This window comes from Phodopus roborovskii, unplaced genomic scaffold, assembly GCF_943737965.1.
Source record: "Phodopus roborovskii unplaced genomic scaffold, PHOROB, whole genome shotgun sequence".
Classification (NCBI taxonomy): domain Eukaryota; kingdom Metazoa; phylum Chordata; class Mammalia; order Rodentia; family Cricetidae; genus Phodopus; species Phodopus roborovskii.
In genome coordinates, this window is record NW_026125856.1 from 377,509 (window position 1) to 404,803 (window position 27,295).

Genomic DNA, 27,295 nt, shown 5'->3' on the forward strand with positions numbered 1-27,295 from the left:
AGCACAGGCCAATGGCACTAATTGCCTTCCAAGCAAGAGGTACTCGGAAAAAAAAAGCAGGCACCATAACAATCTGCCTTCCTGTGCTGTATACTTGGTCCTCTTAAAAAAAAAACTTGAAAAAATAAAGTTTAGGGTTTTTATTTTAAGTTGTTGGAATGAATTTAAAGGAAAGAGCTGAAAGCCTTGCAATTTTCTGATAGATGAAATAAAATATATTTTGTTCACTTGTTTTTCTTTATCAAATTTGAACATGTGGAAAACTAGTGGCTTTGTAAACTTGTAAAGTTGGCTACCTAGACAGAAGAGCTTTACAATAGTCTTTCAGGTTATTGACACACACACTCATACCAGTGCCAAAACAATCTTTGTCTTAACTCTGAACTATGCATGTTCAGACCTGCTACTAACCAAACACCACATTTTGAGAACTGAATTATCTTGAACCAAACATTACTGTGGTATGCTCTTTGCTTGTTGGCCTTCTGGCAATTTGATAATTTTAAAACACTTACTTTTTCTCCCAGAAAACTCGAGTGACTCTAGAAAGTTTTCAAAGGGCAAATCTCATTACCTTGTTAAACGCAAATTCAACAAAAAACAAAGCTCCTGAAAACATTGCTTCCAAGAAATACTCAAGTATCATTAAGAAGAATAAACATTTATGCTAAAGAAAGATTAGAGCTATGGTAATATAAGATTAAAGGAGAGTGCTGCTAAGGGTAGAAAATATATCTAAGCTTTTACCACGGTGTTCAGCTTCTTAAAAGCAAAAGGTTTATGTATATCAATTTGCAATATGTTAAAAATGTGTTCAAAGTTTATTTAATACCACAGAAAATATACAAACTAAGACAACAGAATGAACTGCTCTCATTTGGAGAAATGGTGATGTGAGTCCTCCACCTGGCACCAATTTGAGTCATGGGGGGAGGGGGAGGTTAGGATGCAGAAGTCACCATGTTTTCAACAATTCAACAATGTCATGGAATTGTATTTCCATATTTGTTGCCAGGTATTTCTGAGAACCTGTAGGAAAAAGTTTGGAGAGAGCTATTACAAGTGGAATTCTCTTTTCTAAACACCAGGAAAAAACAACTACCCCCATAAAAAATGAAAAACAAAAATGGACTAAGGGAAGGAAGAATGTACTGAAGATCAAACAGCCAGTGTCAGTCTCATGTCATATCTTTTCATTGTCCTTTTTAGAAGGGTTTCTCAGTCTTAGGAAATTTTCAGCCAAAGTTTCTCATAAGGAGTAAGGAAGATCTCCTGTGTATCACATGGGATGTTCAGGAGCATCTCTGATCTCTACCCACTAAATGACAGTGTCATACTACTCTCCAATGTTGTGACGACATACAATGTCTATAGAAACTGACAAATATACCATAGGCAAGCAAGCCTCCTCTATCCTCTACTTCAAAACTACCTTCCTTTCTCTTTCTCTTATGTGTATATATGTACATGAGTGCAGAAGCAAGACATCGAGGTCAACCTCAAGCTTTAATCCTTAGGATGGCCATCCACCTGGGATTTTGAGACTGGGTGTCTCACTGGGACATGGAGCTCATAGATTAAGGTTAGGCTGGCTAGTCAGCAATCCCCAGAATCTTCTTGTCTCCACTTATCCATCTAAGATTACCAGGGTGTGACTGTACCAAACTTTTCACATGGGTCCTGGGGTTTGAACTTGGGTGCCCATGCTTAGGTAGCAAGCACTTCAAGAACTGAGCTCTCTCTCCAGTCCAAGAACTACTTATCCAACTTATCTCCAATAGTGATAACTAACACTGTCTGTGATGGGAGAAAGGACCAAAACCGTAAGTTTAGGATGAAAAGCCAATACTTCAGCCAAAACACGCATAAATACCAGTAGAGTTTGTGCACAAAAAATTATAGTTGTGGCTTCACATGATCTGGTATAAATTATTGAGTTATAAAAACTGAATACACTTTGTACTCAAGTTCACAGTAATATACTAAGGACAACTGCCTGGCCTTATACTACAAAGCAAAAATGTAAGATGCTATCACTGAGGGGAACTATGAAGGCTTTGCACTATTTTCCCAACTTCCTATAAAACTATGACCACTTCAAGAGGTTAAAATAAAAATCCTGTAAACTCTTGTCCTGAGGTCAATATACAATGAAAATAATATATAATTAAGAGTATATAATGAAAGGACCAGTAATCTTAGCAAACTCCAGAGCATTAACGCCTTCTCTATGGTTTTTGGTGGAGTTGAAGACAGATAGTTATGGTTATAGTTTTCCTTAGTTAGGATTAAAGATAAATTGCATTAAGACTTTAGATTCACAAAGATAGGATATATGACAGAATATTTTCTTTAAATCTTTCTAAATGTCAAAGAACTAAATATTGTTAACAATGTTCTTATTTGATAACTGTTTTGTTATATATTTTACTATGTTAAAGTTAAAACCCTTCTTTTTATTTTAGACACAAAAGAGGAGATGATGGGAGATGTCATTCTGTAAATATATTTCTCTTATCAGTTAATGAATAAAGCACTCTTGGCAAATAGGAAGGCAAGATATGTGGGACTAGGAGACAAGGAAGATTCTGGGAGATGTAGGAGGAGGCGTCAAAATGTAGGACCAAGAGGAGTAAGAGGTCTGGACCTTCTTTCTGGTAAGACAAGACCACATGAAAACACTTACATTAATAGAAATGGGTTAATATTTAAGACAGAGTTAGCCAACAAGAAATGCTAGTAACAGGCCAACAGTTTACACATCTAATACAGCATCTCTGTGTGTTATTTGGAGCTGACACGGCTGTGGGACCAGGCTGGCGGGAAAACTGATCATAAGAGACCCTATATTAATTTCATCATTAGAAAAAGCTGAAAATAATTCAACAACTGAACAAATATTCTACAGCCTTACCCTAATCCCAGAGGTTCTGACTACTGAAGGATAAAGAGAACCTAGTAAAAATTAGGGGCCTCAGAGAACATTGTGTTGGTAAAGGTTGAAGTTATGTACTTCAAATATAGAAGGACCTAGTTCTGCCCAGGTACCATTCAGTCAGCTCACCTTTCAAGGTGCCCCAGTGGATTTCTGTATCTGTTCCTTTAAGATTAGGATACTCTGTCTTTGCTCAGGAGGCAGCATGGCAATCTGGTCTGCAGTGAGTTGAAGAACCTGCATAATCAAAGCAGCCTGTGCAGAGGAAAGGAAGGTTGTGAGTTTCAATGATGAGTCAGAAAATCAAATAAAACAAAAGCACCAGCAGCTTGTGCTCAAAAAGCTACTCTCATGGAATACAAAGCAAAATGGGAAAAAGCAGGACCCCCTTCTCTTTCTCTCTCTCGCCACACACACACACACACACACACACACACACACACACAACCACACACACGAACTCATGCACCAAACTATAAGCCAGAAAGAAAAAGAAAACAATGAGAAAAGGCACAATGAAGCATGAGAATAAATGAAAATACTTTAGATTAGATGATGTAAGAGATGCCTAAGGAACTCAAAGTTCCTGAATACTAAGATGTTATCTGTGAGCCCTGGGAACTCTCTAAGTTTTTAACCTTGTTTTGAGTTTTCCCTTTATACAAGTTTAAACCTTCCCATCAGACACAAACTCCAACCCACAACAGAAACATATACTTGAGGTGAATCTGCTTTTTTTTTTTTTTTTTTTTTTTTTTTTTAAATATCGAGAAAGGGGAGGAAGAAAGGAGCTTGGAGTTTTAGGTCAGTCTGGCTTGCACAGAAAAAAATTGACATTTATAGAGGAGTCTGAAATGTAAAATAAGTTGCCAATTATATTCACATAAAAACTTTAGGATCAGATCCCCAAAATGTTCAGCCAAGGTTATTAGTGAGTTCCAAGTTAGAGTAAACACAACCTCTAAAGGGACTTTGAAGACATGGGATCTTCATGGAACTGTGAAAAGATTAAAAAGACTAGATTTGTGCAGAGGGAGGCAGTCAGGCAGTGTTGCTTACCTTCTCATGATCCTGGGGTGTGACCTGGCTCTGTCCAGGACTAAATCCACCAGGCTGGCTTGCACCTTGCATGGTTGCTCCTTGCATACCTGCTCCCTGCATGACTGGGACCTATAGGTACAAAGAAAGGAAAGAGCATACAAAATTCCTGATGTCCACAGAACCTCAATACATACAGTACCAATCTTGACACAGGTAAGAGTGGAAAGAGAATCAATGGTCTAAGATCAGTTTATATTGTTAGCAAAAGCAGAAGGCAGTGTTTAGCCAAAGATCCACTAGCATATACATCCTTGCATACAACAGGTCATTATCAACAAATAATACACAGTACAGAAAGGGGCCATTAAATTAGCAAAATAAGCATGGAGAAATTAAATGAGCACTGGAGAAATTAATGCTCAGAGTAAGCACAAGTAAAGTCAATAGACTTTACACAACTGAATACTGCTCTGCTTGGGAAGCAACATTCATGAGACCACTGCCTACCTCTAGTGCAGGTATACATTGGTAATTATTCTCAAAGGACTCTATCCCATGAAACAGATGGTCAGTGTCAAAGAGGCAGAAAGGAGATAGGCAGGTGTCTGGGGAAAAGATGGTATTATCCCAACATTTGTTGTCTAGACATTTCTTAAAACAAAAATAAAACTCTGAATATACTAACAGTGGTATGCATTTCTTAAGCTTGTTTTTATTTTATTCATATAACTTTTGGCCTGCCTGTATATCTCTGTACCATATGAATGCATAGTGTCTATGGAGGTGCTGGATCCTCTGGAACTGGAGTTATAGATGGTCTTGATCTACCATATGGGTGCTAAGATCCAAACCCAGGTTCTATACAAGAACTAGTGCTCTTATCCACAAATTATCTCTCCAGTCCTTGGGTCTTTCAGAGCTCTCTACAGAGTACATAGTAACTGCTTCCTGCTTAATACACACCAAGAAATATTACTCAAGTTAGAACAAGATGCAGTTATAGCATATTTATTGGTATTTAGAGTGATTAGTGAGTCCAGTCCTTTGGGAAACCACCAGAACCCAAGGAAAATGCCTCTATGCTTCTACTATAGCTAATTACTCAGGCTCTTATCCAGAGTTTAGATAATTTTATTGTAATCAACTTTTTAACAAACTTGTTACTTGCTTTCCCAGATTACAACCATGGAAGTATAGAAGAAATACAGACACAGGATATAGGGGAAAGGAACAAGATCTTCTGAGCATATTGGGAGTTGGGGGCGGCAGTGAGTAGAGAGAGAGCTAGGAGAAAGAGAAGGGGAGGAGAGGAAAGCATGTGGGACTAGGAAGATTGAGTCAGGGGAGGAACAGATGAGAGAGAGAGAGAGAGAGATACCATAAAAGAGGGAGCCATTCTAGGTTTGAAGAGAAAACTGACTCTAGAGAAATGTACAGAGACCTACAAGACTGACCCCAACCAACAATCTGAGCAACAGTGGAAAGGCTACCATAAATGCCCTTCCCTGATAATGAGATTGATGACTAACTTATATGCCATCATAGAGCCCTCATCTAGTAGCTGATGGAAACAGATGTAGACACCCACAGCTAAACACTGAGCTGAACTGGAATCCAGATGCAGAGAGGGAGAAGTGATAAGAAAAGGGGAAAAGGCCAGGCTACAGAAATCCACAGAGAGAGCTGACCTGAACAAGGGGGAGCTAATAGACCCCCAGACTGATTGCTGGGAAATTAGCATTGGACTGACTCAGACTCCCTGAACATAGGTCTCAGTTAGAAAGCCAGGGCAGTCTAAGGGTCCTCTGACAGTGGAACCAGGATGTATCCCTGGTGCACGAAAGGACTTTGGGGGCACATCCCCCATGGAGGGATACTCCCTTAACCCAGAGGCATGAGGGAGGGCCTAGTCCCTACTCCAAATGACTTGACAGATTTTGATGATCCCTCCTGAAAGGCATCACCCTCCCAGTGGAGTTGGGGGGAGGATGGGATGAGAGGGGGTTTTAGGGGGAGTGAGAGGGAGGAAGGGAGGGAGAGGGAACTGGGATCAATATGTAAAAAAAAAAAGAAGAAAGAAAGAAAGGAAGAAAGGAAGAAATACAGAGAAATACCTGTCAGGAATAGAAAGATGATGTAGTAAGAATATGAAGAGGCAGGTGACAGTCCATCAACAAAGGGGCAGATATCCCACAGGCTATAACTATGTTTTACATTATAACATAAATAATAATGGATCTATTTCCATGTTGATTTTGAATAATAAAATGATTTAACTCTTTTTTGTACTTTAACTAAAATAGTTCAAACAACTTTTAAAATAGTTCTTTAATCTGGTGTGGTGTTTTGAATAATAATGGCCCCCACAGGCTCATATATTTGAATGCTAACTCACCATGGAGTGGCACTATATGAAAGGATTAGGAGGTGTGGCATGGTAGAAGAAGTATATCACTGGGGTTACAGAGCCTTGAGGTTCCAAAAGCTCATGCCTAGCTCAGTATCTCCCTCTGCCTGTGGCTCAAGATGTACCTCTCATCTACCTCTCCAGCACCATGGATGCTATGCTTCCCATCATGATAATGGGACTAAACCCACAAACTGTAAGCATGCCCTCAATTAAATGCTTTTGAAGAGTTGTTTTGGTTGTAGTGTCTCTTCACAGGAACAGAACAGTGACTAAATCATAAGTTAGTATCAGGGATTGGGGAATTGTTGTGACAGGCCTGACCATGCTGCTTGCTGGTGGAGTATGGACGACTCTGGACTAGAAAAATGGTTAGATGCTTTAAGTAGGGCTTAATGGGCCATCTTAGTAGGAGAATGAAAGAGAATGCTGAGGGAGATGTGAACTGTGGGAGCCTAGCTCAAGAAGTTTCAGAGGGGAAAATATTAATAAGTGACCTAGAGACCATTGTGACATTTTGGCAAATAATGATTTTGCTGTCTGTCTGAGGCTAAATGAACAGATTTAGATTAATGGCACTGGCAGAGATTTCAAAATTGCCAAATATTGACTATCTCATATGGTTGCCAGTGGCCACTCTTACACAGATATAAAGTGAAAAGGAGCAAAATTAATGGGAAAAATAAAACAAAAATGTATAGTTTGAGGAGAAAAGGAAGTATAGTGGAGCCAAGTCCAGTGCTCGAGTAGATAAAAAGTTTAAAGAAAAACCTGATACTTAATTGAAATAAAGGGACTGGTGATGTCAAGTCATCACTCAGTTAAGTTTCAACTTGTGAAAAAGAATTCAAAGAAAACTTTAAGCAGTAAAGGAAACAACAAAAAGCTGATGCAAATGTATATGAACAAGGAGGCCTAATTCCAGCCCCATCAAGGTGAACTTGGCAGCTTTGGCCACAAGGGTTCCAGTTTTAGAGTCAATGACACAAAAAAGGTGTTGTGGAATCTCCCTCAGAGGGTAAGGAAAGCTGCTGAGGCCAGGCATGTGTCAAGGGTGTCCTTCTATGGAGGCATAGAGAGGCTATTGTGTGAAACTGTGAAGGTAAAGCCTGGATTTCTTTGGAGATTCCAAGATGTTGGAGATCCCAGAATTGTGCGATATCTGCCAAGAAAAGCTGCAGATTGGGTGTGGATACAGCCCAATAGAGAAGTGTGCTGCAGTCTTCATAGCAGAAAGAAGTTGGGAGAGCTTATGATGTTTTTGACATCAGATGTAGAATTTGGAGTTTGCCCAGCTGATTTTAAGTCTTGCTTTGGTCCAGTATTTCCTTACTATGGTCCCTTTTGAAATGGTATTGTATATTCTGTGTTAGTGCTTGGAGTGTCTGATCAATGTATTTCCTTTTTTTTTAAGGGGTTCACAGTTAAGAGATTGCCATGAGTCTCAAGACAAGATTTAGAACTTCCGAACAGTGTTAAGACTGTGATAGACTATATGGACTGTTGGTCTGGGTGAATTTTTGCATTATGATACAGCTATGAGTCTATGGGAGCTAAGGAGTCGAATGTGGGGGTGTGAGTAAAAACGGGCCCTATAAGCTCATATGATTGAAAGCTTATTTACTAGGGGGTGGCACTATTTCAAAGGATTAGGAAGTGTGACCTTGTTGGAGGAAGTGTGTCACTGGGGGTGAGCACTGAGGTTTCAAAAGCCCATGCCAAGTCCACTATCTCCCCCTTTACCTATGAATCAGGATGTAGCTCTCACCTACTTCTCCAGGACCTTGCTGGCATGCTTCCCACCATGATAATGAAACTAAACCTCTGAAACTGTAAGCAAGCCCTCAATTAAATGCTTTCTTTTATAAGAGCTGCCATTGTCATTTTGTCTCTTCACAGCAATAGTAATTTAGATACCAGGAATACTCACTCACATGCATCAGTTATTGTCTCTTTTCTAAGACAATGGAACGTAGAGGATGCTGAAATAATACCACTGTTCTGTCTATTATATTACTTAGTCCAGGGACTAATCAACCTTAATGATCTATTATGGATATGAGCCACCTTTGGGTACAGTCACTTAGGAATTTACTAATACTCAAAAATAGCAATCTGAGACAGTGTAGTATGAAATAAGTACCCAAACTGGCCAGTTGAAGCTTCCAAGAGTACCTGTACTGGGTAGATAAGTTCTAGTAAGACTGGCCACATATCTTGGTTGGCCTAAGACAGTCCCAGTTTATGCTTTTGTCTCAGAGTAAATTATCAACAGCACTTTTCATGAATGTGTCTTTCTTTGTACAGCAAATTCCTTAGCTACCCTAGTAACAAGAAGCCTTTTAGCTACAAGTTTCTAAATGCGTGGAGTGGAGTTAAATTTAAAATTCAATTTAAAATGATATATGAAGGCCTTATTAAGTTAAAAAAAGATCATAAAAAGAACAAAAGTAGAAAAATATCAGATAAGCCAGATGTTGTGGTACATGCCTTTGCACTTCTGAGACAGAGACAGGCAAATATTGGTGAGTTCAAGACCAGTCCAGTATACATAGAGAGTTGCAGGGCTACACGAAGAGACTTTGTCTCAAAAAAAAAAAAAAAAAAAAAAAAAAAAAAAAACTAACAAAGGCAACTATCTATTATAAGTGAGAGATATAGAAGAGGAAGAAATGTTTGTAATATAAAGCTTTTATAGATAACAAAGATGTATTATTTATATACTTATTGAATATATTCCTAAAAATGTAAAAAAGTATAGAAGTTTTTATTTTCGCTAGCTTGGATCTCATTGGCTTTACAGAATTGGTGGTAGATGATTTAGCATTCATAGTTCTAGGTTGACTCTTGGCATCTCAAAACCAAATTTTAAAAAATCCAAAGCAACAACAAAATACCCTAGCATTAGAAAGGAATGAATTCAAGTACTAGCAGAGAAAAAGAAGCAAGCCATCATTTTCAATGTCTTTGTTCACAGAATGGTCAGCAGAATCACATAAGCACAGTGTATACTTACTTGATATGTGTCTTCTGCTAGTATGGCAAGATTTTGCTGTTCATACTACTATAGCCCTAGAACTATGCTTGGTATTTAGTAGATGCTCAATAAGTATTGAAAAGATGCATAAAACAACATGTGTTATGAGGCTGTTGACCATAGAGGGTGCAACAAAAATCAGAGCCCACACATACATTTTTAAAAAGCAAAACTTGAAATAAAACAGAAAACACATTTTTTTCTTCTATATATACCAAGAAAAGTCAAAAGTTGGTCTCAGATTAAAGAGAATCAGGCAACATCCACACACAGAGACACATATACATGCAAATAAGAGAGAGTAGCAGAATAGAAGAGCAAGCTACTTTGTAGTTAGGTGAATTTGGCCAAGTGTCTGGACTTTCTGCCTTCAGCTTCCAAACCTATAAAATGAGAGAACTGGATGCCAGGCATGTTATATTCTAGTTTTGATCTCTCTCCTTCTCTTTCTCTCCCAACCCCAATACACTGGAAGACGCAGAAACACATGAAAATGGGAAGAGAGAAATGGAAAAATGAGGGCATCAACATATAGAAACTTGGGAAGATACATACATTCCATCTCCCCATCAACTGCAGATGATAAATGAGAAGCTGACTACTACAAAGCATTCCATACACACAGCTGGAGTGAGCCAAGTGAAGGCGACAGAAGAGACAGACTGCAGTTTCAGAGGTATATGCAGATTGTCATTCCTACGTCACTGTTCATTTAGATGTTGTGATTACAATAAATCCACACAGGTCTCTACACCCTGAGATAATCTCAGGACTGTGCACTGTAATCATTTGGGGGAGGTCTTTCAAAAGGCCTGAGATCTGAACAAGTGTGGGTTTTGGTGTGGGGAGGGGCTTTGTACAATATGTTGCTTTGTATATCCAGGGCAAATATCTGACCTGTCCATTTTCATTTTCAGAAATTTTTCTGAATGAAATAGCTATTAAAATTGTGGAACAAGGTTGTTCTTTTGGATTAGAGGCTAGGACACACTTCTCCTAAGGGATATGAGAAAGTAAAAGGAGAACCTAGTCTCTCTTTTCTAACAAGCAGATTTATTCAAGTCAGAAGGTAATAAAAATCAGGCACAGTAACCAAGTACCTATTACATTAAGTTTTTATGTAGATGCTACAAGTATTACCTGTCTTGATCCCTGGGGAACAACAGCCCCCATGTTCATTGGATTGGGACCTTGGATTCCACTAGGCAGAGGTCCTCTAGGTCCAGGTACTGGGCCTCTAGTATCCATGCCTCTGGCCTCCATGGCACGAGCTTCCATGGCACGGGCCTCCATGGCACGAGCTTCCATGGCACGGGCCTCCATGGCACGAGCTTCCATGGCACGGGCCTCCAGTCCTCTGGCATCCAATCCTCTGGCCTCCATGGCTCTGGCCTCCATCCCTCGTGCATCTAATCCTCGGGGATCTCTTCCACCTAGAAAGTTGTAAGAAAGTCTGTGTAGCTAGTCACTTCTCTCCTTACCTAGTTTATTACATCTGTAAGTAAATCATAAAATCTCTTGCCTAGACTTCTGTCCCGTATTAGAACTAAAGAAAGCCAAGTTCTTCATCAACTCATGGCTATTAATGGGAGTTGTGATGCAGTTTCCCCTTACCTCTAGCATCCATGGGTGGACCCCTCTGATCTAGCATGGGTCCTCTTGGCTCTGCCATTAAAGGTCTTGGCTCAGCTAATGGACCTCCCCTCATGTCATGTGGGGGTGGTCCACGGCCTTCATGGCCAGGAACATGGTGCATGGGTGGGCCCTGATGAGGTGGTGGTGGTGGCCCCAAGTAAGCTCTAGAAATGGAGAAAAGTAGACATTTTAAAGCATAATATACCAACATCAAAGTAGCAACCCGATTAATATGAAAACATCCATCAGAAAACTGGTAAAAACAATAGTGAATAAATGGTAATAAGACGGTAACATCACATGGACCAAAGGAAAGCTACACAATGTAAATGTGTCACTTCTAAAATTTCTTACTTGGCTAGGGCATTCAAAATTAGGGAAGAATTAATGGATACTTATCATATGTACAATGACTGTATAGTATAATGTTTAGCAATGCAGGTTCTGGATTCAGATGGAATGGTTGAAATATAGGTCTTTCTTACCATTTATTAGCTATGTGATCTGAGTCACTAACTTAACTTCTATATGCCTTATTTCTTTACCTGTAAAATAGGACTACTAATATTCATTTATAAGGTTATATGGCTTTATGTGTCTCTCCTTGTGGGGCTGAGGATTGAACCTAGGGCCTTGGTAATATTAGTCAAGTGTTCTACCACTGGTGTTATACCCCATGCCTAAGGCAGATTTAATAAGGTGCTTTAAATTATGTATTTAGAGAAAAGCCAGAGGTATGATCTGCACCAACATCAAAAACTATTGTCATTTATAATACCATTATCAATCAGGGGAACACTCCTCCATTACTGGTGCGACTGTGAACTTGTACAGCCACTTTGGAAATCAATATGGAAGTTTCTCAGAAAATTGGGAATCAATCTACCTTGAGGCCCAGAGATACCACTTGGGCATATATCCAAAAGATGATCAATCATACCACAAGGACACTTGTTCAACTATGTTCATAGCAGCATTATTAGTAACAGCCATAACCTGGAAACCATCTAAATACCCACCAACTGAAGAATGGACAAAGAAAATGTGGTGCATCTACAGAATGGAGTATTACTCAGCTGTAAAAAAAAAATGACACCTTGAAATTTTCAGGCAAATGGATGGAACTAGAAAAAGCCATCCAGAGTGGGGTAACGTAAGACTCAGAAAGACACACATGGTATGTAATCACTCATAAGCGGGTATTAGATGTAAAGCAAAGAATGATCAGATTATAACCATAGCTCCAGAGAAGCTAGGTAAAAAGGAGGAGCCTAGGAGGGATGCTTGGATCTTCCTGGGAAGGGAACTTAGATGAAATCTACTGGGTAAACTGAGGGTGGGAGCCAGTGAAGGGGAGAGGAGGGGGAAAAAGAATATGATGGAACAGAATGGTTGAGGGGAAGAGGGATGGAGTGGAAGAGCAATGAAAGAGATGTCTTGATGTTGGGGGCATTTCAGGGTTAAGGAGAAACCTGGTGCTAGGTAAACTCTCAGGAATCCAAAAGGATGACCTCCCTAAGACTTCTAGCAATAGTGAAGAGGGTTTCTGAACTGGATTTCCCCTGTAACCAGACTGGTGAATACTCCAACTGTCATGATAGAGCCTTCATCCAGTAATTCATGGAACCAGATGCAGAGGTCCACAACCAAGCACCAGGCCAAGCTCTGGGAGGGAGAAAGGAATATATGAGCAAGGGAGGTCAAGATTGTGAAGGGGAGATCTACAGAGATAGCTGAACCAAGCTTGTGGAAACTCATGAACTCTGGACTAACAACTGTGGAGACTTCATGGGACAAAACTAGGCCCTCCATATGTGGGAGACAGTTGTGAAGCTTGGACTAACTGAGGGGCCCCTGGCAGAAGGACCAGGATCTATCAATCCCTGGTACATGCATGAGCTAGCTTGTTGGAGCCTATTCCCTATGGAGGGATGCCATGCTCAGCCTTAATGCATGGGAGAGAGGCTTGGTTCTGCCCCCAACTTAATGTGCCATAATTTGTTGACTCCTCATGGGAGCACTTACCTGTGAGGAGTAGTCAATGGGGAGGGGCTGTGAGGAGAGGAGGCAGGAGGGTGGGTAGGAGTAAGAACTGATGTTGGAAAGTAAAATGAAACTTGAAAAAAAGAAATAAATTATAAAAAAATAGTACCATTATCTCATGTTTTCCTTGTTTAAGTATACATTACTAGAATTTTCAATTTCTGAAAATACAGTAATCATAGTTGGTTCAAAGTTACTTTCTTAACTATACAATTATGCTTTAGGAAAAGTGCTTAATCTTGGACAGTGGCTACAAATACTTATTTTTCTTTTGAAGTAGGCAAACAGGTCCAACTGTTTCAGAGTTTGCTTTCTATGTAAGGAAACTTTCCAACTTCTCAGGCTATTTCCTTCTACATCAGTACTTACCTAGGCTCTACCTCTCCTGTTACAGTCATTAAAGTGCCTCCCCGAGGGTCATTGGGGGCATCTCCTAACAGTCCGCGAGGAGTTGGGACATTGGCAGGCAAGGCTCCCCGCTGCATAGCTGCTCTGGGGTCTTGCATCGGCACTGACAGGGAAACAAACAGGGAGTTACTGCTGTGAAAGACATACAAGGAAACAAGAAATGACTCTATACCACTGACAGCATAATTCAGACACCTTAGAGTGTCTTAGAGTGAAACCTCACCACAGCAGAATCCTCTTGCAGCTCAAGAACAGAAGCAGGATGTAGGCAGAATCTGTGCCATGTCAGAGGTATGGATGGAATTATATAAAGACCAAATTGGGAAGCAACCTGCCAAGGACTAGCACTGTGACCTCAAGAAACTTATGATCCTGGTTTTCTTTCTAATCAATCTTAGTTTAAGGACCAGTCACAAAAGAGAGGTAGGGCCTTGGCATATAAACACTGCCATGGCTCTGTAAGAACCTGCTGTCTCCTTACAGACTGCTATTCCATCCAAGCCTCTTGACACCAGTAGGGAGGGAGTAGAGCCTTGGACAGATGCCCCTATCATCCATGTTCTCTGTCCTATGTGAAGAGGTCAATCTTAGGTCTGTTGCCTCAAGGGAAAAAAATAAAAAATAAAAAAAAATCCCCAAACCACTACCCTTTTGGGGCTCTGAATGTGAGGATGATTGCCAAGCATCTCTTTTCCTCTCAATGTCCCCACCCTGGACACCACAAGCAAAAGGAAACCTGCAGATACAATGGGTACCTTGAACTCGCTCAATTGATGCAGGCCCGGCGGGTCCCACGGGCGAGTGCTGTAGGGTTCCTTAGGTGAGCAGTAAGTTCAAAAGGAGAAACAGCAAACACTTAAACAGCTTGAACATACACACTTAGAGACTGGAGATTCACACATGTCAGTAAGAAGGCAAGAGTTCATTAGTTTGCCCAGCCTTCACTTATCCAACTGCTCTGCTTTGAGCAGGCATCTTTCTTAAGGGAAACCTATGGGCTGGTTTACTTAGGCAAGAATAACCAGCAATTTTGGACTCTCCTTTCTGTTACTACAGCATTTTTCCCTTATGTCTTCCTGTACATTACAAAAAGAAATAAAACATAGAAAAAGGTATTTCCAGAAGCAAAACTTGAAAGAAAATCCAATGAACATGCCATGGGATTTATTACAGAGAGGCTATAACATAAGTGGGGTAATACTAATTTTTTTTAGTCTAAAAATCTGTCAAAAATATCAAATGGATAAATGCAGCTGATGAACTTTAGGTGAGGAAAGAGACTATCACCTGAATGAAACAGCCTCCTATAGCAAGTTTATGATTATATAAAAAATGACAAAGATTAATGAGCCGATACGGTAACCAGCATTAAACAAAGGAGGTGGGAAAGAGAGAAGCACTGTCTCAAACATCTCCCGTCACCACTATAAATGCACAAACCAAAGAAGGACTCCAGGCAAAGGAAGACAAATCTGGTCACAAATAAAAACATTCTTGTTTCATATGCTGGGTACTGAAGGAAATTATTTTTAAAAACTCATCTCACAAACCATGATATATCCCTGGTGCACAAAATGACTTTGGGAGCACATTCCCCATGGAGGGATACTCCCTTAACCTAGAGGCAGGAGGGAGGGCCTAGTCCCTACTTCAAATGACTTGGCAGATTTTATTGGTTCCCTCCTGGAAGGCATCACCCTCCCAGTGGAGTAGGGGGTCGGGGGGCACGGGAGGGAGAGGGAACTGGGATCGATTTGTAAAATAAGAATATTATATATAAAAATTCTTTGCATTAACAGATCCTTAAAATACTTTCAAACTGTGAGTCAATTCCTTTTGTAAATTCTTACCTGAAAGATGGGGCTAAACTACAATAGGAAGAAAGATGTCTCATAGAAGTAAGTGTTAAATGGCTGAGGGATTGGAACTGATGGCCTGGGAAGGAGGAGAGATGTAACGAAGCCTAAACCCTTCTCACTACTGCAAAGATATTTTGGGGTAGATACACCATGTAGTGACAGTAATTAGATGAGCATATATAGCAGTACAAAAGCATGGGACATTTTAGAGGGAAGATGAGCTATTTGGCCAGAAGTTTGTCTTGTTGCCATTCATCTGATGAGACAAGTTTAGATTCATCATTTCAGTCACCAATCCCTGTGTATGCACCATGGGTCTGTATCTTAAAATATTTTGCTTCTCAAGTAGATTTCTCTTATAGGGAATCAGATAAGAAGAAAAATATCAAGTCCCTCTGTTCCTGTCCAAAGCAATCTATTCCCAACATAGGAACCTATTGAGTAAGTACACTATCTTGAAAATTAATTCTGAAATTAACACTGGCAGTATAGAATGATGGGAAGAGGGCAGATTTTGTTATTATTACTTTTGTTTTTTCAAGACAGGGTTTCTTTGTATAGCCCTGGCTGTCCTGGCACTCATTTTGTAGACTAGGCAGGCCTCGAACTCACAAAGATCTGCCTGTCTCTGCCTGTCTCTGCCTCTTGAGTACTGGGATCCATCCAGCAAGGGCAGATTTTGGATTCAGAAATTTTAATCTTTTAGTCAAAAGAGAAGAGCACCAGGTTCAGGCCACAATACTCAGATGTGAGTACACACTTACCGCATCCCAATAAAAAACTTCAAACTTCTGTGCTTCCATTTCTTTGCCTGTAAAACTGAGGCACTACCACCTAACTCACAAGACTGTCTATGGAAACAGAAGTTATAGAGTATTTACAGTATTCATTCAGTTTCCTTTTTTTCTATTGTCTCTTGTTTTTAACTGAACTGATGTACTTTCTTTTTCCTTTAGACTCCAATATTATGAGGAAAGTACAGAAAGATTCTGGAAGGACAGCTGCTCTTATACAGTGCTTTTGCCACAGTACAGGCAACACTTTACAACTATGCTTTATAGACTTCTGCTTTGCTCCCAGTTTGCTACAGGGTTTATATCGTAACATCTACAGACCTGGTCTTGTACTATATTCTCACTATTAAAACTTCTTACAAGGTCAACAGCTATTCACAAATTGAGAACACACTAGTGGAGTTGTTAGACAATCAGAAAACAAATGATGCATTTGCCACATCACCGATTCTTGTAGACCTAGACTCTGAATATCCAAGTCTGGACCAATGCAAGTTTTGGTGACCATAGAAACATTCTCCATCTGCAATGCCCAGTGTAGTCTTCATTAGCACATATGGCTACTGAGCACTTGGAATGCAATTTTATTGTGCCCAGGAAATAAGAATGTTAGGTATTGCTTATTTGAACTTAATTTGAATAAACTTTAAAGTGCCACTGGTGGTTAGTGGCTGACACATTAGACAGTGCATATATGGAACATTTCCATGTTCACTATACTTTCAACAGATATTTAATATTTACCTTGTCCTCGTTCCATAGGCACTGGTCCACCTCCTTGCATTCCAACTTGGGCTTGCATGACTCCTAGAAAATAAAGGGCAGGGAAAAACATAAATTGGGCCTACATTAAAAAAAACAACAGTGGTGGAGTTTACAAATGTCATCATTTTCCCCCACAACTTAGGATGGAAGGTGATAACTACCATTCAACAATGCAGTGAAAAAGAAGATGAAGTATGTCACACTTTAGTGACAAGTGAGTTCAGAAGGAATATTTCATGTCAATTACCAAAATTATGGTAGAATGTCCTTTAATAAAAAAAAAATGCCTCTTATTCACAAGCGTCCTTTCATGAGAGGCAGTATCACTCCTAGGGTATTTTATAATGTCTGGGTATATTGTTTAGTTATGACAAGGCTTTTGGGGAGCACAATTCATCCTGAATGAGATGGTACTAGGGATACCAGGTGACCTACAAAGTTTGAGACAGTTCCACAAAAATCAAGACTGACCTTATGTTTGAAAAAGCTCTCAAATGACTCACTGAACATTCATACAAAAGAAAAGCTGTCCTTGCCATCTCAACCTAGAATCTGAGGCTATTGTATTTGTAAACACAAAAGTTATATGTGCTGTTTTAGTATACATACACTGACTTTTCTAGGAATGCAATTGCTGAGTAAATTACAGAGACTGCAATTTGTTTTAAGAATTTCAGTATGATTTTTCACTATTTAAGATAACTATATCAATAGTCCTGTGATATTTGAATTACAAAATCAAACATCATTATAACTGACTACATTTTAATTTTTACATTCATGGGATAGATGTAAACACCTATTACATTTTGTTTCCTAACTCTACTTGGATATTAACATATTAATTTTTAAATTACAAATTAATTTTCTTTTACTTTTTGTTTGTATTATAATTAGGGTATTATGTTAATTTTTTGAAGTCATGTTACAAAGGTTGTATCATCTGTACTGTACATTTCAGGACAGTAAAGCCACTGAAAAATATGCTACAAAAAGGGGATAGTGGATTTAGCAGGGTTGAGAACCTATGGTCTACACTAACCAGATGGGGTGTGATGACTACTATAGAAAGAATAACCACACACCACACATCCTTGTTTGGTCCCTTTCACAAGGCAATAATTCTCTTTTCCTCAAAGGAGCAAGATATGCTGTTGAGTAGGGACACAAAAGGCAAGCTGATTTGTTTGCAGTTTATTGATATTTCCTTAAATTAGAATGTATACATTATTTTATCCCTATTTCATTGGACACGCTAAGCACTAAAAAAAGTTATGGATTAAGTACCCAGAGAACTGGGGGCTAGTCCAGCTCTTGCTACTAAGGAACTGTGACTCTGAACAAGTGAGTGACTCAATAAAAGTACTACATTCTCTGCTTTCTTATTTGTAAAACAAACAGGTTGTTCCAAATAGTAGTCCTCAGAAGGCTGTCCACAGCCAGATAAGTCATATCAGCGTCAACAAGAAAAATGCAAAAAAAAAAAAAAAAAAAACCTGCAGATTCTCAGATTTATTATAATTTGGTAACAGAAACCATCAATCTGCATGTTAAAGGCCCTTCAGGTGATTCTAACATACATTAAAGTCTGGAACTAATAGTTTAAATGAATTCAAAGCTTCCTTCCAGCCATAATGTTCCATGCCATTGAATCCAGACCAATTACCAACACAATACAAAGGTTTAGGATCCAAGGAAAAGACAGCAGAAGGAATTATGATCATAATTCCCTACATAAAAAACATCACATAGTACCTTTTATTTGAACAGGCTAATTCCCCAGTGGTGGAACTGGTGGTTAGAATGTAGGTATCTCTCATGTTGTACTACTTGAAAGGGTGAAAGCCTTCTAATTTCTACCAATGATGTTTGAGTACAAATTTCCTTACATATATTGTCTGTCCTCTTCTTTGAAAGTTGGACATTTGATTTTACTTAATTCCCAAACTATAAAGGAGGCTGTTTTTGTTGGCCATCTGGCTCTTTTATAAAGCTCTTAAATAGTTTCTTCCTGCACTTTCCCATAGGCTGATTTTCCTCTTACCAATTTTCAAAGAACTCTAAAGGACAGCTCAAAAATTCCCAAGAAGTTTTAATAAATTCATAAATATAAATACTATAAACTCAAAAATACCTTGAAAGTTAATTATTTTAATTTTTATGGATATTGTGAGTTTTTTGTTGTTGTTGCTGTTGTTCTTCTGGGGTGGGTGTTTTGATTGATAAGGACTTTTTTGTGCCTGGTGCTGGGGACTGATGATGGGACTTTGTACATGGTGCTCTCTATGCCCCCATCTTCATTAATTTTCTCTTCTTAGTGTCTTGTGGTTTATTATTTTTCTAATTCATTAGTACAAGCATATAACTATTTATTTATTTATTTATTTATTTACTTACTTACTTACTTAAGTATTGGTTTTCGAGACAGGGTTTCTCTGTATTGCTTTGCAACCTGTCCTGGAACTAGCTCTGTAGACCAGGCTGGCCTCAGAACTCAGAGGCATGCCTGCCTCTGCCTCCCCAGTGCTGAGATTAAAGGTGTGTACTACCAACGCCAGGCTTGAAATTTATTTTTTCGTAACAAAGGCATTACCTTTACTATTTCTCAAAACTATGGAATATAAATATATATTACTTTTGTTTTAATTTACGCTATTTGTAATTTTTATTTACTCTTTAAATAGCTATAGTATGTTACTCAATTTTCCAAGTCAAGATTTCTTCTCATTCTACTTTTAATTATTTCTAATTTTATTGGTTTAAAATCAAATAATGTTATCTGTAAAAATCTCTATTGCCTCAAACTTGCTAAATTTAACTTATAGCTAAGTATGTGGTCTTTCTTAAGGGTTATATGGTCATTTGGAGTAGGGGAGTATATACTATAGCCAAGAGATGTAACGCTATCTCTAAAAATTAAGTGGAGCTCATCATTCCTATTAGTTACCTATTACTCACCATGTCTAGAGAAGTACTGATCAATAGCCTATGTAAGCATTTCATGACAATGTAAGTACAGAAATGGAGAACAGATATTAGAAATCTCTAGGAATCTGATGCTGTTGTGACATCCAAGCCTGTGACCAGCTTACCTGTCTCACTTAAGAGCTCATTTAGCCAAGATTGGTGGCACATGCCTCTAATTCCAGCACTTGAGCATCTGAAGTAAGGGGATTACAAGTTTGAGGCCAACCCCAGCTACACAGCAAGGCCTTTTCTTTTAAACCATTAAAAAACAAAGAAGAAATCATCTAGTTTCCTCAGCCTACAATACATGTTATAGCTACACATATATTGTATACCACGATCCTATTATTAAATAATTGGCTGAACTTCAGCAGTTGCTACTATAAAACCTCAGCAAAGTAACAAAATGGTAAAGACTAACTGAAAGTTACCTGCAGGTGCTAAGGAACCAGGGCCAGGTCCTGCTACAGCTGCTGTCATTTGCACTGGGGCCGGAACTCCACCTGGCATAGAAGCTTGCATCAGAGGTGCACCATTGACATGCATTCCACCCTGACCAAGAGAAAAAAAGCGTGAGCAAGAAAAACAAGTCTCTGCAGACTCAAGCAATTAGCCTATAGCCTTAAGTTTCTCTTGAAATTGGTAGCTCCAATAATCTGCTAAATATCCTTTTTTTTTATGTCTTCTATAACATTAGGTTTATCACATACTCTGAATTACACAGAAGCAAACTGCAGTACATAACTTGAACCTGGTTACGTGAAAGCAGTTAAGATGGAACATATGCAGTGTAATAACTCATTCTTGACTTCACTGTAACTCATTCTTGACTTCATTGATTGGTGCCTAACAATAAGAATAAAAGAATGCATTATACTCAAGACAAAAAAGGGACTGAGACGTCAAAAAAAAAAAAAAATCCTGCTGGCACTCTACATTTTTTTTCAAACTTTAATAATTTCTGCCCTTTGATGTAACTTTCTTGGCTGTATGTGTAAATTTGTAGATTTTTTTAAATGACACATTCAATTGCCAGAGAGAAAGGAGATGCAATCTTTTCATGAGAACTATGCACATCTTTGGAATGCAAAGTACTACAAAGAATAAAAAGACTTTTTAAAAAAATCAAATACATGGGCACCAAAAAGAAAGTTTAGAGTCTGAGTTCAGTAGTATCCCACTCTTTCTGCATGTCTCTGCAGTCTGTGTACAGTATAACAGCTTATTAATAAAGAAGTGAGGAATGAGGTTCAAAGTAGAGATGCTGCTCGCAACTGCTGCTTCTTACACTGACAGCAGTGGTTTATCTGTTGGATAAGGTCCAAAATGACATGGATCTCAATGAATCATGATTGGTTCACATGTTCGTTCATCTCTGAAGTCATCATTGGATAGTAGAGGAGAGTGAAACATACTAGCACCCTGTTTTCTTCAGACACATTTCAAAATCTCCAGTGGATATTCAAAGCCTTAGGTATTTTTTAACTTGTCTGTATATATCACTATTTTCCTCCAAGGTTCTATTTAGAGGTTTACAATAATAACTGAAAATAGAACAACTACAGCAATACACTGCAGTAAAAGTTGTATGAATGCTTTTTAAAAATATCATACACATGTTCACTATAATCAGAACTAAAGCAGAAAAGAGGAAAGTGTACAGGGAGGTGGTTAAAACAGGTTATGAGATTATACTAGGTTCAGATCCTAATTTTCCACCCATAACTCTTTTGGTTACATTTTCAGTTTTAATTTTCCATTTCTGCAAAATACTTATTTAGGACAGGGGCTGGTACATGATAATTCATTGACTAAATTCTTCTCTCATCTGTTGTTGTTTTGAGACAGGTTCTTTCTATATAATCTTGGCCATCCTGGAACTCTATGTAGACCAAGTTGGCCTCAAACTCAGAAATCCAGCTACCTGCCTCTGCCTCTCAAGTGCTAGGACTAATGGTGTGTATCACCAAATTCGCTAAACTGTTAAACAGATAAATTTTTTCAAGCCAGGAATAGTGGTGTAAGGACTGCCCTAGAGTCATATAGTCAGACCCTGTCTAATATATATATATATATATATATATATATATATATATATATATATATATATATTCCCCTCAAATTACTTATGTTCACATGTAAACCCCAACATGCATGTGGAGGTCAGAGATAAGAAGACAACTTGTTCAAGTTCTTTTTTTCCACTGTATGGCTCCTGGGGGTTGAACTCAGGTTGTCAGGTGTGGCAATAAGCAACATCACTTATTGAACCATCTTGTTATCCATCCATCCATCCATCCATCCATCCATCCATCCATCCATCCAGTGTGCATGTGTATACCATCTGTCTATCTAGTCTGCAGGTGTATATATTATGGCATACTTGAAGACAATCTGTAGGAATACATTCTCTCCTTCCACTTAATTTTACTTTCTGTATGCTGTTATATTTTTGAGTTATATGTGGTGATACTACATATTCTTGCCTATCTTAATGCATTAGGTTTCTAAAAGTCATTTCTATTCATACATGTAGTTTACTTAAATGTTTTCCATTGGATAGATATACCAAATTTTCTCCACTTTTCGTTAATGAACATTTTACATGTTTTTAATATTTGCTATTATCATATGGCAATAGACACCTTTGAGCATGACCAAATACTCTTTATTTAGAATTAGCCTCTTGTACATCATATGTGTGGCAAATTCTTTTCCCATTTAGTCTTTTCTTACTTTTTTTTTTTTTTTTTACAAAAAAATGTCAACCTTTGGATGTATTAAATTTTTATGTCTGTAGAGTTACAATCATGCTTTTCAACATGTGCTTTTCCCTTTGTTACTGCTGAGAATGGAGACAGTAAGAATGCTTGTCTCATTTTGCTACTATGTGGATTAAGTGAGATAACACATAAGATATTAAAGTAATAACCACAGTGGCAGTTATACACACCCACAAAAAATTAGCTTACTAGAAAAGAGGTCACAGGAAGGATCTCTGTTTTATTAACTTGGAATGGAATCTACATTCTTTAGGGTGGGGCAAGTGCTGTGCAATCTGAAATTGCTTTTATGCCTAAAAATTTTAATTACCATCTCTGATTCTTGCTGTTTCTTCTCTCAATATTCTCCTGGAAAGAAAATAACATTTTAAGACAGATAAAAAAATAGTTGTGGAATAAAACCCTACCAAAGATTGAGCCTGAGGGGCCTGAGGATTCTGTTGGTTCATTGTGACATTGGGTCCTGAGCCAGGCCCAGGAACATGGACTGGCTGAGGGTTGCCTGAAATCAGCGTTGGGATATTTGTCTGGCGATGGAGAATTTTCTAAAAAGTGAAAAGATACATCTATGAGCTGTCCGTTTAACAAGCCAATCAGGCAGTTCTTATCCCATACAAGAACCAGAAGCACTCACCAGGGCAATCTCAGGATCCACAATTCTCATCACTACCTGTGCTTGTAGCAAAGCATAAGCCAGTTGTGGATTCTGAAGCAACATGTTTCGTGCTTCCTGGGGACTATTCTGGACACAGAGCTGAGAAGATAAGAAAATTCACCTTCAGATTCAATACAAAGAATCTGATAATGATTTGAGCCATTTTATCTCATAAATGTAATATTCAAGACAATGTCTGAGTTACTTCTGCTTTTCTTTTTGAGACATGACAAAACCTCATGTATTCCATTCTGGTTTTGAACTCACTGTGACCCTTCTGTTTCAGCATCCCAAGTTGTGGGAATAAAGGCACAAAACACTATGCCTAGTGATTTAGCACTGATTTTAAACAAAAAATTGTTGCCCTGGCAGGCAAGAAAAGGCATTTAGAATATGGTAATATTATAACTTATGGGCAAAACTATAATGTAACATCTACAGGGGGCACAGAAACACAGCTGGACTATTTGGGCAGGTCTGTTTGTGTATAAAAATAGCTCTGTGTACAAAATGTGGACGATACAGTGCCTATAGACTCAACTACTTAAGCTCCGGGAATTAAGTCCATTAACGCCTTGAAAATCTGATGTAAATTGTTTTCTTTATAATCTAATGCCTTCTCCCACCTTCATTTGCTTCATCAGCTCAAACATCTGTTCTGGTGGAAGACTGGCAACTGCTTTGCTAATAGATTCAGGGGCATCCTCAGGACTGATGGTCTCTCCATAAGGTGACTCAATGACGGGTGCACCAGTTCCAAGGCCTGATTAGGAAGAAAGCACAAGAAAGTCAGGAAGGCAAAATAACAACCTAAGTCATTTCAAATGTCTATTTTTCAGGGTGTCTGTGAGCAACAACCAGTAACTTCAGACTCTGGAGCTGGAAATTAAGCCACCCAAAAATCTCCTTTCTGAGAAGGAAAGTGACAATGTATCTTCTGTTCTTGGAGGACAGCTGGGAAAGTGATAATGCTGGTATTGAGGTCTTTGACAAATCACTTCAGAAGAAAAGCATTTAAACAGAAAAAGATGCTAATTTCAACAGGATTTGTAGAAATGCCTTTAGGCTTGATGAAACTGAATTTCCCTTAAACTGGAGACCAACTCCTAAAGAACAGAAAGATTTCTAAAGCCAAGTTGCTTAAATGTACACATCCTTCACTCAGGCACCCAGGGTTCTAAGAAGCTTTTTGTTCAGCTAACCACCTCAGTATCTTCAAAAGCATCATCATAAATGAACAACTTGCATTGCTTCATCTTCACTAACTTGTAATACATATGGCTGGCATTTATACTCACTTTTCAGTTCTTCTTTGTTCTTTTCACTGGCAGCGTTATCCACTCGAAGTGCTCGCCCACTGAACTCACGCCCATTCAAGTTCCGCATGGCACTAAGCGCTGTTTCTTGGTCTTGGTATTCACAGAAGCCATAGCCCTTTGGTTTTCCTGTCTCCCTATCATATACCAATCTGAAGAGCAAAACCAAGTATTAGGAACAAATGCTATACACACAGAGACTGGCTTTTTGCTAGCATTGGCATGTTTTAATTTAGACCAGGAGTTGATGGCACACGCCTTTAATCCCAGCACTCAGGAGGCAGATCTCTGAGATCAAGGGCAGCCTAGATATAGAGTTCCAGACAGCCAAGGCTGTTACACAGAAGAACCCTGTCTCCACCCCCCCAATATTCTAATTCTGCTTTTATGTTTTTGAAACATTTTTTTAATGAAAGAAATCTCCCAGGTAAGACTGGATATGAATTATAAAGCATGTACATTTCTCTCAAAATCTGTGGTGATTTTTTTTAAAGAATCTCACCTGAAACTAACAACAGGCCCAACCTCAGAGAAGATGTCCTTCAGTTGTTCTTCAGTAGCTTCATAAGGAATGTTTCCCACTAAGGAACAGATAATACATATAAACGCTGGGACAGTAATGGAGCTCAGTCAGTGAGCCAGCAAACAGTCGGTTTTCTATGTTTATCAATAAATATGTTAACAAGGAGACTGAACAAAGTGTTCTCCAAAACCCTGCTTCCACTGTATCTTTTGAGACCCCATAAGAGAGCCAGAGACTAAATAAAGATGTCTTTCAAACAATTCTCATATGGATATCACAAATAGGATGTTTTCCCTTACTTTGATGAAAATATTCAATCAGTGACTACTAAAACTATAAATTAAAAGCTGTGGGTTTATGTCTTATTTCCATGTATACATGCACTTATGGAGAAATAGCCATGAATATAGTGGAGGGGGTTTAAAAATTATTCTGAAATGTTTTGTCATGTTTTTTTCAAACAGTGCTTCTTGCAGTTTTGAATCTTATGCAGCTCTGGCTGGCCTTGTTATGTACCCTAGGCTGGCCTTGAATTTGAAGCAATGCTAATGCCCCAAGATGAGCTTTAAAACACACATATTTTAGAAGCAACTCGTTTAATTCCTAAGAACTGCTTAGTTTCGCTTCTCTAGAATCTCCCTGAGCTTTAATCATTCATTCATTCTTTCATTCATTCGCAACCCACCTCAAGATGTCAGGTGGCCGCTACCACTATGGTTGGAAGAAACGTTACAGGTAAAAAGCAAGCGATATTATGCGTTTAATGAGAGGGCGGTAAATGGACATAGGGTCGATGGTTTCAGGATTAAATCTGTATTTTGGGCTAGGGGAAGCAGCACGGAACAGGGACGCTCTGTTTCCACGCACCTTTTCTCCTAAAAAAAATAACTGAGAATCACGAAGGGGAAAGCGCAGAGAAGACAAACGCTGGAGTCTAGCTCCCTGAACCACACTGCGGAAAATCTCCAATACCTTGGAGCCCAAGTGTGCGGGGGGGGGGGGAGTCTGATTGCCCACGAGTACACCAGGCTGCCGCGTCAGAGCACAGCAGCAAAACCGCACGCCCGCCCCGACACCCGCTCCAGCTGGGGACCGCATGGGACGTCCCTCCCTGACTGGAGGCGCCACCGAAATCCTCTCACCGAATACAGAACGCAGAGAACGATCCACCGCAGGGTCTCTAACAGGCAAACCCGCCATGGTTCACCCCCTGAGGTGGCTTCCGGTGCGCCTAAACACACTTCCGTGGGAGAATGAGGCCAGGGCCGAGCGCGCCTCCGTCCGGTGGGAGAAGGAAGCACCTGGACAGAGCCGCCACGGATCTCGCTGCCCGCGTCACGTTGTGGGTTCCCGCCTAGGGTTTTGTCCGGGGGAGGGGCAACAGTCTGCGGGAAGGGCTTCAGCCCGAGAAAAGGGGCGTTGGCTGCGCACGGCGGGGAGGAGCTATGAAAATTTGAAGGCTTTGGCGTTTGCAGTGCTCCTCCGTCATTTTCGCTGACGCCCACCTAAGCCGCAGTACAGATGGCTGCAGCCGCTTTACCCTGGCAACAGGGAAGTCATTCGCTAACAGCTCTGGCACTGTCATCTCAGTTCTGTCCTACTAGAAATGCGGGGGCCGTCCCCAGTAGCATACATCCTATTATTTTGTTGAGGCTTAGCTGTACCCTGGGAGAGCTAAGAGAGGCTGGAGAATGAGAGGACTTGCAAAGTCTAGTAGCATTAGTAAGAGAGTCTAGGAAGAACACACTGTACCCGCTCATATAATCCCTGCCTTCTAGATTCTTATTTTTGGGACAATGTGGCACTGGACGTGAGCAGGGGAAGCTTTGGAAAGTGGAAAATGCCATTGGCTGTGGCTGTGTACACCTGGGTTAGTTCAAGAACAGTTAACCTGCCACTGGGGTTGGAGGAAATCCAGGGTAGGTTGTCCTGAGGGGAATAAGATTAAAAGAAAAATAAGAGTTAACCTGAGAAAACCTATCTGGTAAAATAAGTCCAAGGTAGTAAAATAGGCACAGATTTGGAGGCATGGTCTTAAAAAATGCTAATCCCGTGAGCTGGATATATGACCCATAGGTAGAGTGCTTACAAACCAAGCATGGCACACACACACACACACACACACAC

At 39.4% G+C, this 27,295-nt stretch overlaps 1 protein-coding gene across 2 annotated transcripts; it reads right to left on the reverse strand.

Annotated features, from left to right (window-relative positions):
• Window positions 1-802: 802 nt before the first annotated feature.
• On the reverse strand, window positions 803-26,521 carry Cstf2 (cleavage stimulation factor subunit 2). 2 transcript variants are annotated; one of them, XM_051178821.1, is made up of 15 exons: window positions 26,311-26,521; window positions 25,148-25,226; window positions 24,628-24,797; window positions 23,956-24,092; window positions 23,309-23,428; window positions 23,082-23,219; window positions 20,323-20,443; window positions 16,904-16,966; window positions 14,262-14,321; window positions 13,468-13,609; window positions 11,035-11,219; window positions 10,561-10,853; window positions 3,995-4,105; window positions 3,065-3,190; window positions 803-1,029 (listed from the first exon to the last, which is right to left on the reverse strand). In XM_051178821.1, exons 1-14 carry the CDS (start codon window positions 26,366-26,368, stop codon window positions 3,068-3,070), a joined length of 1,800 nt encoding a protein of 599 aa, XP_051034778.1. In that variant the 5' UTR covers window positions 26,369-26,521; the 3' UTR covers window positions 803-1,029; window positions 3,065-3,067. The 2 variants fall into 2 exon arrangements, with proteins under 2 accessions (XP_051034778.1, XP_051034779.1); XM_051178822.1 differs by lacking the exon at window positions 14,262-14,321 and having other exon boundaries at window positions 26,311-26,520.
• Between the last annotated feature and the right edge of the window lie 774 nt (window positions 26,522-27,295).